The sequence below is a fragment of the Pinus tabuliformis genome, chromosome 2_1 (assembly GCF_031772625.1).
Source record: "Pinus tabuliformis cultivar Carrire ecotype Pingquan chromosome 2_1, CPIR1, whole genome shotgun sequence".
Classification (NCBI taxonomy): Eukaryota; Viridiplantae; Streptophyta; class Pinopsida; order Pinales; family Pinaceae; genus Pinus; species Pinus tabuliformis.
In genome coordinates, this window is record NC_142299.1 from 940,100,143 (window position 1) to 940,115,428 (window position 15,286).

Consider the following 15,286-nt stretch of genomic DNA (forward strand, 5'->3'; position numbering starts at 1 on the left):
TTCACAATTCCAACGTTGTTCTGCAACACGACCACTCTGCAACTTTGGAGGTGGAACACAACAGGTCCGCAAGCTTGTAGTATAGTCGAGCAAGGACTTCTTGAGAATGCACCAAGCACCAGCGACTTTCAATCGGTCACCTGCTCAGCACACGCTGTTGGCTTGACTTCCTCCGATCCTACAACGATTTGCATCGGATCGACCTCCTCTGCTCCTGCAACGATCTGCACTCTCTTATGCTGCACCGAGACATAGATATGCCAATCCAAGACATCACAAAACTCCAGCGATTGAAGTCAACAGAAATTGAATCCACGTGGCGCCATCGATCCGTACCCACTACCTGCGCCAGCCCTTCCATGCTCCATGCTCACCGCACCACCAATCTGTCTATGCTCTCATGGTGATAAGATTTGCATACAAAGTAAAACACACTCTGTGTCAACAACCCAATCAAGTTAACAAAACACAGCAACCCAACAAGAACCGTGCCGTATGCGCCTCTTTCTGTAGTGCCCACGCCATGGCGGTCCTCGTGAAGGACAACATACCCAAAAATCCCTCCAATAATTCTGCCGAATATGAGGTAAAGAGTTTCGAGCACGAAGGTCGTGATCTGATTTCGCAAAATGAGATTCCTGCTTTTCCGCATGGCGCCCAGGCCATATTTGTCCTCCAAGGCGGAGATAACGTAGGCAAGGTGCCAGACCATGCTTAGATACACATATCCACAGATGAAGAGGGCGGTTATAGGAATCAGACCAAAAATAAAGAACAACGAATTCGACTGGTTCACTTCCACCGAGAGTATGAGCAGAAAGAAGATCGATACAAAGGCCGCGTAATAGACAAAGACCACTACTGCCGTGGACAGCAACGAGAAGGCCAAAACGAAGACCACATAGGCCACAAGAAAGACGAAGAGCTCCATCCATTCCCGAGTCAATTCCCGCATAGTCCTCTCTCCGACCAGATTTTCGGCCTCTATAATTTAGTGCAGGAGCATAGGATCTTGAAAGCCTCTCCAACGATCGCTGCGATGCCGAGGAATTGAAGATCCTCTAGTTCACTATCCATTGCCTTCCTCTGCTCCGTACGCCAATACATACAGACTTTGACACCGTCCAGCTTTCAATTACCAAATCTTTCACAATCTTCAAGGATTTGAGCCGATAGGGGAATCATGGATATCTCCAAATCGGTGATCTCCAAATATCCAAGATCTCCAAATCGGTGATCTCCACGGCAAATTTCCTCCAATTAATACAGATGCCACAGCTCCACATAGGCCAAACTGTTTCCAAGCTGCCACCACTCGACCTCCGGCTGCATCGCCAACTCGAACTCCACTGAACCGTCGGTTTGACCAAGCTACACTGATTGTTGCCTCCACGAAACTGTGGCGCCCACAATCAAACCATTCACCTCCATTGACAGATCCGAGAGATCGGACCAAGGTCATCCTAGAAGCCACACCAGCCTGACCACGAACCAGATAGCAGTAAATGGACGCAATCTGATTTCCAGCGGTTATGGGAGATTGGGTCGATCAAATAAATGAATTAAAGAAGAAAAAACGGATACACACAGGCGCAGCTCATTGAATGCCAAACTTTCCAAAACTATTCATGGGCATCGAGCGACGAGACATTTCGTAATAATATTAAAAGAAATAATAATAACCCACAAATAACAAATGCAAGCTAAGAACATAAGCAGGGGAGAAGCAATTGCAATTGCTCCACTCCAATCAAATCAGGTCGAGCGGCGCACTTCATTTATTAGTTCCCTCCACTGGATCGACCCCTCCGACCCCAAGATAAAATAGCAGCAACGCATTTCTGAGGTTTAGATCCTCACCAGGTCTCCTTCGTCAACAGGTGGCTCGACGACCCTTCATTAAAATTGTGGAAACACTCGTCCACACTTCACCAAATAAAGATAGATCACACTGCCACATTAAACTCCAATTGCCTCGATCTGCTCCACAGATCCACTGCTTCTGATCTGATCCTGCCTCCTTCACGGCTAGGTTGAAAGAAACTCCATGCCGTCAATGTAGAAGATGCCAAACAGATTATTTAAATCTGCCACGGTGAAACAATCTCGACTGTCAACCTCCAGTGCTTCGAGGTCTCACTTCAAAAGAAAACACCGATCTACAAAAGAACTGTTGCTGATCTCCCTGAAGGGTTGCCAAGATCTCTTCAAAGCAGAAGCAGCACTTAGCGCTCCAGAACACCGCCCAACTCACCGGAACCCTGTTCGATGCTCGATGGAAAAACTAAAAATTAAAAATTAAACAAAATATCCTCTTTTATTTCCCTGGCCTAGGAAGGGCCAAGGGCCCAGGCCCTCACGGGCTCTGACGCTCTGATACCAAGATAAAATATCACACACACTCAAATATGTTCTATATATTAATTAATGAGGAAATTTACACACATATTTATACAAGCAATAGTCTCAAGATAGGAATTCTATCTTAGACATACAGTAGTGTGGTTGAGAGATTCTCTCAACCACACACTAAACTAAGAGAAACTATATTCTAGCTAATTCCTATTATGTAGGAACAAACTCCTCAAATAGAGAATTACAACCATAGACAAGTAGGAATTAATTATTTCTAACTCTTGTTTCTTTTTGTAACATCCATTTTGATGCTTTGGCCACCTTAACAGCAGGCAAAGCCATCTCTAGTGGTTTCTTCAGCCCCACGTAAATCAAAGCCTGTCTTCATGAAGGAAACGAGTGTTTGGAAATGATCCATGCATCTATACAATCCATTTATACCATCCGTGTCGAGAGTGTGGTGGCAGCCCCACGTAAATCAAAGCCTCTCTTCATGAAGGACACGAGTGTTTGGAAATGATCCATGCATCTATACAATCCATTTATACCATCCATGTGGAGAGTGTGGTGGCATTTTGGTAATACTCGTACCCTTTCTCCTTCCCTGAATTCTGCCAAGCAAATAAGGAAATCAAAGGTTCTGATTGGGGATCTTCTTGTACTATAAACCGATGCCAGACGTTATTTTAGATGCATTTTAATATCAATCTCTTGGGTTTATTAATTTAAAAGTCCATATTCCTAAGGTTTAGTATTGTTCATCGGATTTATAATATTAATCCTTACGTTTAATATAAATCCCTCGTGTTTAAATAATTAATGTAAATTAAAAAAAAAAAAAAAATTATATTTTTTAATAAATAATAAAATTAATTATTTAATTAATTATTATTATTAATTAAAAATAAATTAAATAAACATTACAAAATTTGGCACATTATAGTAATATTATACATAAAAATAAAAACTAATCTTTTAATTAAAAGAATAAATATATTTAAATACAATTTATAAAAAATATAATAAAACTTTAAACTATGTTAATAATTATTATAGAAAAAGATAAAATGAATAAATAATAAAAATTTAAAACATAAGAAAATTTAAAAGCCAACCTCATCTCCCTGGAAATCAAATTATCTTAATACTATGTATATTTTCACTAAGCTCTTCTTCTATCATCATTTAGTAAGTGCCGTGATGATCGATCCTTGTTGGGATTTGAAACATCGACAAGTATGATCTTTATTGGGTACTCTGATTCAATTAAAAGAAACGAACCACAGATACCTGAAACCCAAAATAGTAATAATAATTATTTAATTAATTCTTATTATTATGTAATATTAATTAATTAATTAATTAATTAATTAATTAAATTATTATTAAATTAACAATAGGATTATTCGAATTCAAGCTTCTGTGATCCATATCATAATGTATAAAATGTTTTTTGGAAGAAATCACATTGAAGATTCTGGTTGACGCGTTTCGAATCAATAAGTGTGGTTCATCTTCAGGACATGTGTCATGAAGATGAACCACACTTGTTGATTCGAAACACCAGAATCTTCAATGTGATTTCTTCTGAAAAAACATTCTATACATTAACAATAGGATTGTTATTATTATTATTATTATTATTAACCATAAGTACTATAAATATAAAAAACACACCAATATTTATATTTTGTAATAAATAATAATAATAATTAATTAATTAATTAGTATTAATATTTAAAAATAAGAATGATATTAAATTTAAAGAACTATTAAAATAATAAATAATTAGTAATAAAATTAATTTTTAAAGCACTAATACTAATAATTTATTTACATTATAATTGATTACTAATATAAATTAATAATTATTATTATAATAAAAAATTAATAATAATCATTATTATAACAATAATATTTTTATTGAGATAGTTATTTTATTATTATTATTATTATTATTATGAATATGAATATTAATTTTATAATTAATATTAGATTTATATCATTAATGTTAGTTGTGGTTGAGTTTATAATATTAACAATCTTTAGAGTTTATTAATCTCTAAGGTTTATAATATAATATTAATAATTATGTGGGTTTATCAATCCCTTGGGTTAAAAACATCAATCCCTCGGTTTATAAATCTCTTTTTGTTTCTAATATTGATCACTTTGGTTTGTTGATGGCTTAGGTTTATAATATTTATCCCTTGGGTTTACTAATTCCTTGGGTTTATAATTTAGTCCCTTGGATTTATAATTTAATAATCCCTTGGGTTTATTAATCGTTTGAGTTTAAAATATTAATTCTTATTGTTTATTAATTCTTCGGGCTTTTAATATTTATCCCTTGGGTTTGTTGATGAGTCAGGTTTATAATATTTATTCATTGGGTTTACTAATTCGTTGGGTTTATAATATTAATAATTCCTTGTGTTTGTAATTAATTCCTAATAATCTGTTAAATTTAAAATATTAATTCTCAAAGGTTATTAATATCACGAGATCAATATTTAAAATACAACGTATTAATAAGCCCTCCCATTTGAATTTGATAATATATTATTATTATATATTAGTTTTTATTTCTTTTGGTAGGTAAGCAGCCATGGGGATTTGAGCCAGTGACCTATCGCAAGGAGTGCCTTAACAATGCACCTATTCACCGTCAATTGAAAGCCCTGTGGGCTATATACCTATTGCAAGGAGTGCCTTAACACTGCACCCATTCACCGTCAATCGAAAGCCCTGTGGGATATATATATATATATATATATATATATATATATATATATATATATATATATATATATATATATTCATATTCTATTTTGTATAATATATTTTAGTTTAATATATAATTTATATTATTAATATACTCCAAGTAAATATATTAAATATATGGACATTTATGTTAATAAATATATAATAATTATTGACGATAATATAATGGTGAGAGATAAATCCATATTATTATTAATAACTAAATGTTATTATTATGTTACACGTGAATTAGAATATAGTTTTAAATATAGCTATCAATGTATTAGCAATATTTTATGTAATAACTAATATTCTATTAATATATAAACAATGTTAATATAATAAATGTAAATAGTAAAAAAAAATATGGCTATTATTATTTATATAGTTGTTAATAATGAAAAATAGTTAGCCTTTATCAAAATATACCTAACAATTATTAATGTGGTGGGTGGTGTATATAGGCCTATTTGTGTGTTAGGTTCCTATACCAATAGTAGTCATAATTTTGAATGACTAAGGTGAAACCCTGTAATATTGTACATACCTTTGCTTTCTGTAAATTTTTTCCATATTAAAAAATTAAAAAATGTAAAGAGGGTATGTCCTAAAAGAATAATCAAAGGACACGAGAACAAGAAAATGTCAAAAAAGAAAGATATATGAAACCCGAATGAAGAAAAGAGACCATGAAAGTGTGCAAGTCAAAATTCCACTACTATTTGCTTTTATGCATGATAATGGTTGTGTGCAGCTTGTTACTCATGCCACAATCCATGATAGTGAAATTTTTTAAACTTGGCTATTTCATGTTTTAAATTTTATGTTTATAGGTAGAGAATAAAATCTAACCAAACAGTGTAATCTTGGCAGATCATTAGATAGGCAGAGTAACTAAAATGAGCTCATCAGTTTAATTTGAGCCCTTGGATGTGATAATGTTAGAATTAGATAGTTTACATTGTAAAAGAAAAGAAAAAGATTGATAACGCTTTGCTAGCCTAAATGCACCCTAATAAAGTGAAGGAAAATGGTAGGATGAGTAAATGGGTAAGTAGTAGAAAGGTTGCAGAAATATCATATGATTACATAAAGGCACTTATGTCATTCTTTTAAATGCATCTTTCAAATGAGCATAAGAAGTAAGCAAAGCAAAGACAATGGTTCACAATATGGTTTATTTAACATCCCCTCATTCATTTCACCCCTTTACTTCACTAATTTCCTGTAAATAAGTTCTAGTGCTTAAAATCCTTTAAGTCAAAGGGGCTCAGAGCATTTCGCTGACTTTTGGAAGGACCAGACCCTCGTCTTGATGAGTTATGGGCATAAGTGCTAGAATCCCCTTCATAAAAACACATTACCCCATGATTTCCCCTCATTTCCGTAATAAAATTACACTTTCCTATGGTAGACACCTTTTACCTAGGAAAATTGACTCACCCCTATGTAAGTCTTATTTCCCCAAAAAACCCACTAAAAGTTTTTATCCTAAGTATGAATCAAAATGTGCAATCGCATACACTTAACCACTTTTTTCCTTGAGAAAATCCACCTCGCCATCACTTTCATATTAATTAAACTAACTTTATTATATAAAATCCTAGAAAACCCATTGGCCCGTATATGTTTAACTCTTTTATATAAAGTAATCCCACCCCTTACTTTATTTATAGTCTATATGACTACCTCATATCCCAAAAAATATATTAAAACCCCGCCTTCAATCCTTAACCCTATATTAAAGCGCCCCCGATGAGATTAAGTTTTACATTAATCCTATACCACAAGTGATTAGACCCATGGCCCCACTGAAAACTTTTTATGTAAATCACCGTGCAACTTCACCTCTTGACCACTGTTGATCATCCCTCCCCCACATCCAATGACTCATAATCATATCGGTCTAGCGCGACATTCGTCCTTTACCCGCCCGATAAAGCGGTTTTCCTCCTGACCCCCGATGCTACGTGTCAAACGATGAATGGAATCGGGTGACCCCTCCCGAATACCGCCCGCACCACAAAAGTAGTGCGATGGCCCTCCAAACCGCTTCCCCCATATAACTAAAAAAACTGCCCAGTGTTCATCAATTAATGAACCCACCAAAATTAACGTTTTTTCTATATAAGCCTAATTACCCTTCTTTTCACTTTTTTCATGCATTTTCTATTGAGAACTCAGAAAGTTGTTGAGACCCCTGCAAATAGCAGATTTTCTCAGAAACCTTCGTCATTGCTCCATAGACGCTGTAGACAGCCCAACTCATTCATCAGTCCATACCAGAACCATACGAACCTTTGCAGCCACTATCAACCACCAATTACAGTCAATTTCACCCAATTCCAGGTATTTAACCATGGAATACCAAATCCATTGTCAAATTCCAAGTAAATTCACCCTCATAAAACTGTTAATTAAGTAAAAAATATCAAATTTACTTTAATTTTAACACTCTGAGCCATAACCATATGCAAGACCTCTGTTTACCTAAAACCCTCTAAAAAGTCCCAAGAACCTTTGCTGAAACCCCCAAAGCATAATTCAAATCCACAAGAACTGAATTATGGCTGCCCCCATTGCCATGGACGTTAGACCAATTACAACTCCCCATTTGGACCTGGACCACCTTCCCCTTGCTGACAGGGACTTCCAAATAAAAGATACTACTGCCCTAGAGCCCCTACTCAAAGTGCATTGTCAAAGTAGGGATAGATACCTTAACCATGCTGATGAGATTGGCCTTTGGGAGTAAAATTTTCCCAAATACCAGTTCCCCCAAGTTCACATCTTTCTTGAAATTGTTCATATGTTCTATGCATGCTACGTCCCCAGCCACAGAACCATAATGTCTCATGACCAGGAGGTCCTATTCACCATAAGAGCTGAGTCCATTAATGAAATGTTGTAGTTCCAACTAGGGCCAAACCTAACCCCACTCTCCATTGGAGACCTGTTGGACCAGTATCCCAAGCTTAACCCTGCAAAATTGGCCTAGTTATTTCAAACCTTCATTAGAAAAGAAAAACACATCCCCGAGGACTCCACTCGATTTGTATCAGCCATTTTCTCTCCATGGGGCGAGAACAGTGTAGCTATGATATCATGTGTGTTAGGTTACACCACAACAAATGAGTACATTTATGAAATTATCCTTGCTTTCATGTCCATCTATACTCCAGGACAACGTCCTGCAACCTTATATGACTTTGCCACATTCATAGCTATTAGAATGCATGAACAATTCACAAGAATGGGAAATGAGAGGGTGTTCAAATACTCCTTTGTATTATACCATCTATTTTTGTATTATCAGTCGGATAAGTTTCCTTTCACTCTCCAAAATCTTGACCCCAAGGGCTAGCCCAGATCTATCATCTTTTGGACCCCACTTTTCCATGAGTTTAGATCACCCTATAGATACTCTGACTTCATAGGCTCTTTTGTGCATCTAATCATGACTATGCTCACTGGGAATCCTCCACCTAGGATAAGCCCAGAGATAAAGAGATTCCTCCAGCTTTCCAAGCATAGCAAAGTGGGTGATTGGTACCTTTACCAAACCACACAGAAAGCATAATATATGGTTGCATTCTTGCACCATATAAGTTGCCAAGATACCTCCCCAAGAGATTGTTTGCCTTATAATATTACAGATGGATCATCAATGCAGATGAAGTCAACTTCGTCAATGCCAAGAAGAAGGCCTACTTTAAAATCAAAGATCAATTAGGTCCCTCCATATGCAATTTCAGAGAGGCAGGGCAAGAGGCAAACCTAATCCTGCAAAGAATGAATTTCCAAAGGAGTTTTGTATGGAGATATGACCGTTTGGAATTCATTACCAAAAAAATGCAAAAGGTCAATGCATATGCCAATCAAAAGGAATGGGTGGAAGGTACCCTAGTAGACCAAGACAACACAAGAGTAGATGTAGAAAATTCTTTGATTGATTTGGAAAAGCATGTTGATGACAGATCTTTTCTGCAGGTACCAGAAGAGCAAGAAAGAACCACAAGTACCCTTCCATTCATGTAGACTCCTTAGAATGAGGAAAAAATTCCAAAAATAAAAAAAGAGGGAGCTTCCACATGAGGGATGGACACCTCAAGTTTGCAACAGGAAACAAGAAAGAGGAAAAGACTCAATCTGGCCTCTGAACATGAATACACAGAAAATTCGACATAGGTAACCAATACAAAGGTAAAGAGAAGAAGGCCTACCACTCCATCTAAAGGCATGCAAGAGCCTTCCACATCACAGACTCAGATGTTGGAAAGGTAGCTTAGTGTGGAAGTATCATCCTTTAGTAGGCCTACTGACAGAGACTAGGACATAAAGGAAAGATACAAGGAAATCAAAGCAAGAAATGAGAGGCTCAAGGCCCAAACATATGCTCAGTACCTCAAAATGACTCCTACCAATCAAACAAGGCTAATGTCATCCTTTGATATTAAAGAGTGGAAGCTGCAGATGTCTTTCATCAAACCTACATCTCAGCAGCCCAAGATAGCATCTGATTTAAAAAAGGTTGACTTTGAAGTGTTGGCCAGGGATATTCATCCCATAGACCAGATTGAAATGCGCAAACAGGCTGGAAATATGATATACTCCACCCTGACAGGTAAATCCATAGCTTCTCATCAGCTACATAACTCTTTGAACAAAATTTATGCACAATTTCAGTTAGAGAAGGCCTCCTCACACGCCAAGGATACAAGGATCAAGTCCTTTGAGGACTTAGTGATTGAATTCAGACACGATCCCAAGGGTATAAAAGCCACAGAGCAGCTTATGAAGAAGAAAAATCATGATATTGATACACTTAGCAGGAAATTGAAAATACCACAGCTACAACATGCTCAAACTCTAGAAGTCATAGAGGGCCGAACCAGAAATAAGGAGTTGATGGACTTGGTCCTAAAATTGAATGATCAATTAAAGGAGACAAAAAATGAGCTGGACTCTTTAATTAAATTGAAGCAAAGCAACATGGCCACAACTTCCAAAGATGTCATCCCTACAGTATCCTCAGTAGTCGCTTCTACACTAGGAGCTTCATTGGCAACTACAGCTCCACCTGCCACAACATTACCAGTCACAGCAGAATCTACAACAACAGGTGCATTAGGTGAGAAAGAAACAAAATTGGTTAAATCCATGGAAGATATGTCTATCCAGGCTACATAAATGAACAGATTAAGAGAAAAGGTGGCAAGTTTGGAAACTGACTACAAAATTGCCCAGCTTAAGCAAAAGGAAGAAGCACAAAAGGCCCAAAGAATGAGTGAAAGAATCAAAGTTTTAGAGAAAGACTTAACACTGGAGAAACCCCTTGGGCAAACTAAGGAAATGTTGTGGGCCGATATCATTAACTCCTTCAAGGATATTTGGCCATCAATTCAAGTTATTTTTGAGTAGAGAGAGTTAGTTAAGATAGCTACGAAAGCTATCAAAAAGGTTAAAGAAGAGTTAGGAGACATGCCTGTGGATGCCAATAGACTCATCCACTTCCTCAACAACAAAAGTAGGTATGAGCTCCAAGAAATCAACATAGAATATAGGACTGAAACCATCTTGGAAATAAGGAAGGTCATTTCCAAAAGGAACCTTTTGCTCAACTTAGAAGAAAAGTACCACAACATGCAGGTAGCCATTGATAGGTTCATGGCTAAATTCCAAATTTTGAGGGAGAAAAGTCTACCCAATCCATTAGTTATTAATGATAAACTTATGACATAGCTGGACTATGATAACAGACTCAGACAGCTGGCTAAGGAACAAGCAAGCACTTCATCCATAAAAGCATTGCCAACATGCAAAGTTTTGTACAACACATTTGAGAACTTGTTTTTCCTTGAGCATGAGATAAAACACTTGTTCCTCACCAAGCCCAATTTTCCCAAGTATACTAAAGCTAATGAGATCTATAGGAGAATGATGAATGTAAAATTAGCTAATGAATAATGGTGGGAGACAATGACTAATTTACTGTAATTAATTTACAACAAAAAGTTACTGCATAGTAAAAATGAAAGCAGCGAGGTAAATAGATGAAAATAGGGCAGCAAGGTCAAAGAGCAGCACAGTCAAAGAGTATCATAGTCAAAGAATATCAGGTGAAAGATAAAAGTTGAAGAAGATTCCAACGTGAAACACCACAACTGCAAGCCAGCATAAAGGGCTATAAACTCAACCATAAAAGCCAACAGTACCAAATAAAAAGGGATAGCATGAAACAATCCGTTAGCTGTCTCCATCTTCTTGCAAGAAGATATTTGTATTTTCTAAAATAAATCTCAAGTTTTTTTTGAGGTATTTTATAAGAGTTTTTGTATAAATACTTCACAATTCGAAGTATGTAGTGTGGATACTTGGACATTTTTATAGACTTTCTTAATCGAAGACTGTAAGCTATTGTATCATTGTTTGGGCCAGGACGCTGGATTAATGAATAAATCCAAGACATTTCACTGGATTCATGTGTCATGCGAAGTACAGACAAGTATTCTCTCTTGTGTTGTCATCTTTCTTTAAAAAAAAATTCCATAATCTTTAATGTATCTCAAATTTAAATGCTATAATATGGAATGATATCTTAGAATTTGCTTCATTGCACTCTGTTTTAGCTATTATGCATTTAAATGTTTTCTGCTAATTTTCTAAGTTAAGGAATTCTTGATTGCTCCTTAGTTTAGGTAGCTTGCCTCTGATCTATAGTAAAGGATTCTTAATTTCCCTTTGCTCATGATTAACCTCTCTTTCCTCATCTTAATCCTGGTTTGAGGATTCTTAAGTGCTCTCTCACCCTGGTTAAGATCATTTTACCCATTCGACCTAAAGACCTGTACTGCACTCTGCTAGCTTGCCCTTTGAACACTCCCTTTAATGAGTTAATTCCAGTTCTGCGGCCCTTCTTTGACTCCATAGCCCAATGGTCCAAAGACATCAATTTATCAATCTGTTTTAAGGATTTCACCATCCAACCTTCAATACAAATCCAAAATCCCCTGAACTTTAAGAACTAGCCTAAAATCCCAGCAAACAAAGCTAAATCATATAGAGAGATCCCTCTCTGAGTCATAGGTTAGCTAGAGCGTATACTTAAAATGTTTGTTTGTGGTTACCTCGGTCTTTTCCTTCTTCTGAAAACTTCTAGGGAAAACTTCTGAGTGGTAACACCGTGTATATCAACCACATTGGTAAATGTTGTTGTACATATATTTCAAATATGCTTATTGATGTATATCGACCGATTTGGTAAATGTGGTTGTGCTAGTTATAATCGAGTGACAACATTTAATGATATTTATGAAACTAGAAATTCTCGTATGCATGGGCTAGCTGTTTCTAAGCAGGTAGTTTGTCAGAGTGTAAATGAGACTGGGGCATAGTTACAAGCTTATGTTCCATAATGGCTAACTGATGCAGTGAACCTACGACAACGAAAATTACAAAGCATACAATGTGTACGCTCCTCAAAATCACCGATGGAATTTAAATGTAGTGAACTTGAACAATGTCTAATGATAAAATGTATGCCACGTCATCTTTGTATGGGAACAAGTAGTTTGTTGAGTGGAGAGCTTGTTTTATCTCATAAAGGACTTCGAGTCGCTGCTCTTGTCATAGATATCAAATGTTTGTGGCTAAATTTATTAAGCATTTGAGATTGTCATCAGGTAATCCGTGGTACTACAGTTCATATGAAGAGTAGGGAAACTATTTCTATATGGTGGAAAGCCATCCTGAATCAGTTTGATATGAAACCTCCTAATGATGAGAGAGGTTGGGATTGGCCTAATGTAAATTTAACTGAATCTAGAATAGTGAAATACAAGAGTACTAGCTCATGAAATGTGGAAAGGGATATTTAGTTGTCATATAGAATGGATAATTCCATAGTGAAAGTGAGAAATACACAATCATGGAATAATCTAGTTGATCATAGCAATTATAATGAAGGGCATGCTACTCAAGGCCTCTCAAATAATATTTTTCTTACAAGCATAGTCTAGAGAAATGTGCACGAGGTTCATGAGACTTTATTGAATAATTTTAGTAGGGTTTTCAAATGAAGCATTCTAACTCAGCTGAATCCATAGTTATCAGAGAAACTCAAGGAGAACCTCCCCAAGGCTTCATATATGTTTTCTAAAAATTCATGTAGAGGTTCACCAAATTATGTAAACCTGTTAGGTGTGAAATATAATCTTTTATTGATAATGGTGGAAAACCTTTAACCCCTAATCAAGGTCGAACAGGAATAAAAGACTTTCAAAAGGGTTTCACTCTAAGTAGCTTGAGGAACATATAGGAACCAATCCCATCAAAGAATGGTTTTCGAGCAGTTACAACATCTAATTGGATAGGGGAAATATACAAATATAAGTAACCAAATCTCTACTTGATAGATTGGCAATTGATCTTGATGTTCATTAGAGGGTATCTCTATCCTCAAAACCTCATTCATCATGGTTATGGTTCAACCCCACAAAAAACTTTGCCAACGAAGTCTATTTGATTAGTCAAACATTTCCTACCTCACAATTGGCCCACTAGTATTACAGGGAATCTCTATCATTGGCTCTTCATTCATCATGGTTATGGGTCAACCACGCAAAACCCTTGCCATCAAAATCCATTTTCTTGGACACACGCTCCACTCAAAAGAATTATAAGTTATCTCTGTCCTTGGATCTTCATGCATCATGGTTACAGGTCATCCATAAACCCTTGGTTATGGGTTAACAATGCGAAACTGTTGTCTTCAACAACCCTCGGTCATCCACAACTCATCTTCGATAAAGGCTTCTCCAAAGGGAAATTCACGTAATAGGGACCATTGCTTCCTAAGAAGGGAGGAACGGTACAAATGGAAATTCACCCATGGTGTTTAACAATGGTAATGTAACTAAAGACCATAAATAACTCACCCCTCGTATTATTCACCCATGTTATTTTCCCACCCATGGTATTTACTCATGGTAATGTAACTAAAAGGAGGCTATAAATAAAAAGCCTCCTTTTGTATGAGGGCATATTCATCCACACAAGGCAGTGGTAAGATTTCCCCTTATTTTAGTAAAAATTTCTTCGTGTGTTTAAAAAAAAAAAATCAGTGCCTTCTATTTCTTTAGAGCTTGGCCCCCAAGATCCAATTCACTACAGAAGAGGACAATCGTTTGAAATTCTAATTTTTGATGGAGTTGGTTTTCTTGAAAGCCACAAACCCAAACATGAACTCAAATGTCTAAGTTAATCAACAATCACATGCAAACCTACTAAGATGAACTAACTTACTGATAGTTAGTTAATGAGATGCAATTGAAGGTGATGGTGTAAACATGATCGAGCCACTTCTTGACAATTAATTTACGATATGTGATTGCGGTTTATGTAGGAAAATATGGTGCCCTTGCCCCTAGCACATTAAAGACATAGAACTGTGGCCTCTCAAATATAGAAAAGGATGTATTAAAGAAGTATATCAAGGAAAAATTGAAGAAATTTGGTGTTTTTTATGTTTGTTTTATTGGTGAGTTCATGGGCAAGTTGGTCTTCTAGCTCTCAACTCTCTCTTGTTATTAAGATCACTCAGGTCTTCTCCCAGATAAAGTTTTTCTTACTTCTGGGTGTGCTTAGATGATCATTGGAGCATGTGGTAATTGTTTCACATTAGAAGTATAATATAGAGTGGTCTCTGATATGGTATGCAGATCCCTATGCATGAGTTAAATCCTTGTGAATTTGGGAAAATTCCCTGTGAATTATGTGTGAGTCAACTAGATTATGTGTCTAAGAATGTGTGGATTAATTAGAGGCTCAGTAGAAGAAAGAATCACTATGGTTTTTCCATTATAGCTTATAAACCACCTAGACAATGGATTCCAACTCTTGAGACTGAGAAATACCTCATTTGAACCATGGGCGAAATCCTTGTGAATTTGGTGAATTCCCCATGATTGTTGTGTGCAAACAATTTGTCTAAGTCTATGTGGATTGATGTGAGGCTCATTGGAAGGTTGAATCATTGTGTTGCTCATTTTAAGCTAATAAACCACCTAGATAGGGAATTCCAGATCACTATGGAAGTCATTGAGTAGTTGATAGACCATGTGAATAGTTGAAGTGAGACCCCTGTGGTGATTGCTATAAAAAGAGATCT

At 36.2% G+C, this 15,286-nt stretch overlaps 1 protein-coding gene across 1 annotated transcript; it reads right to left on the reverse strand.

Moving 5' to 3' along the window:
• Positions 1-370: 370 nt before the first annotated feature.
• On the reverse strand, positions 371-955 carry LOC149203731 (uncharacterized). The gene has a single exon (XM_089401959.1). The coding sequence runs from the start codon at positions 953-955 to the stop codon at positions 371-373; it is 585 nt and encodes a 194-aa protein (XP_089258085.1).
• Positions 956-15,286: the final 14,331 nt, after the last annotated feature.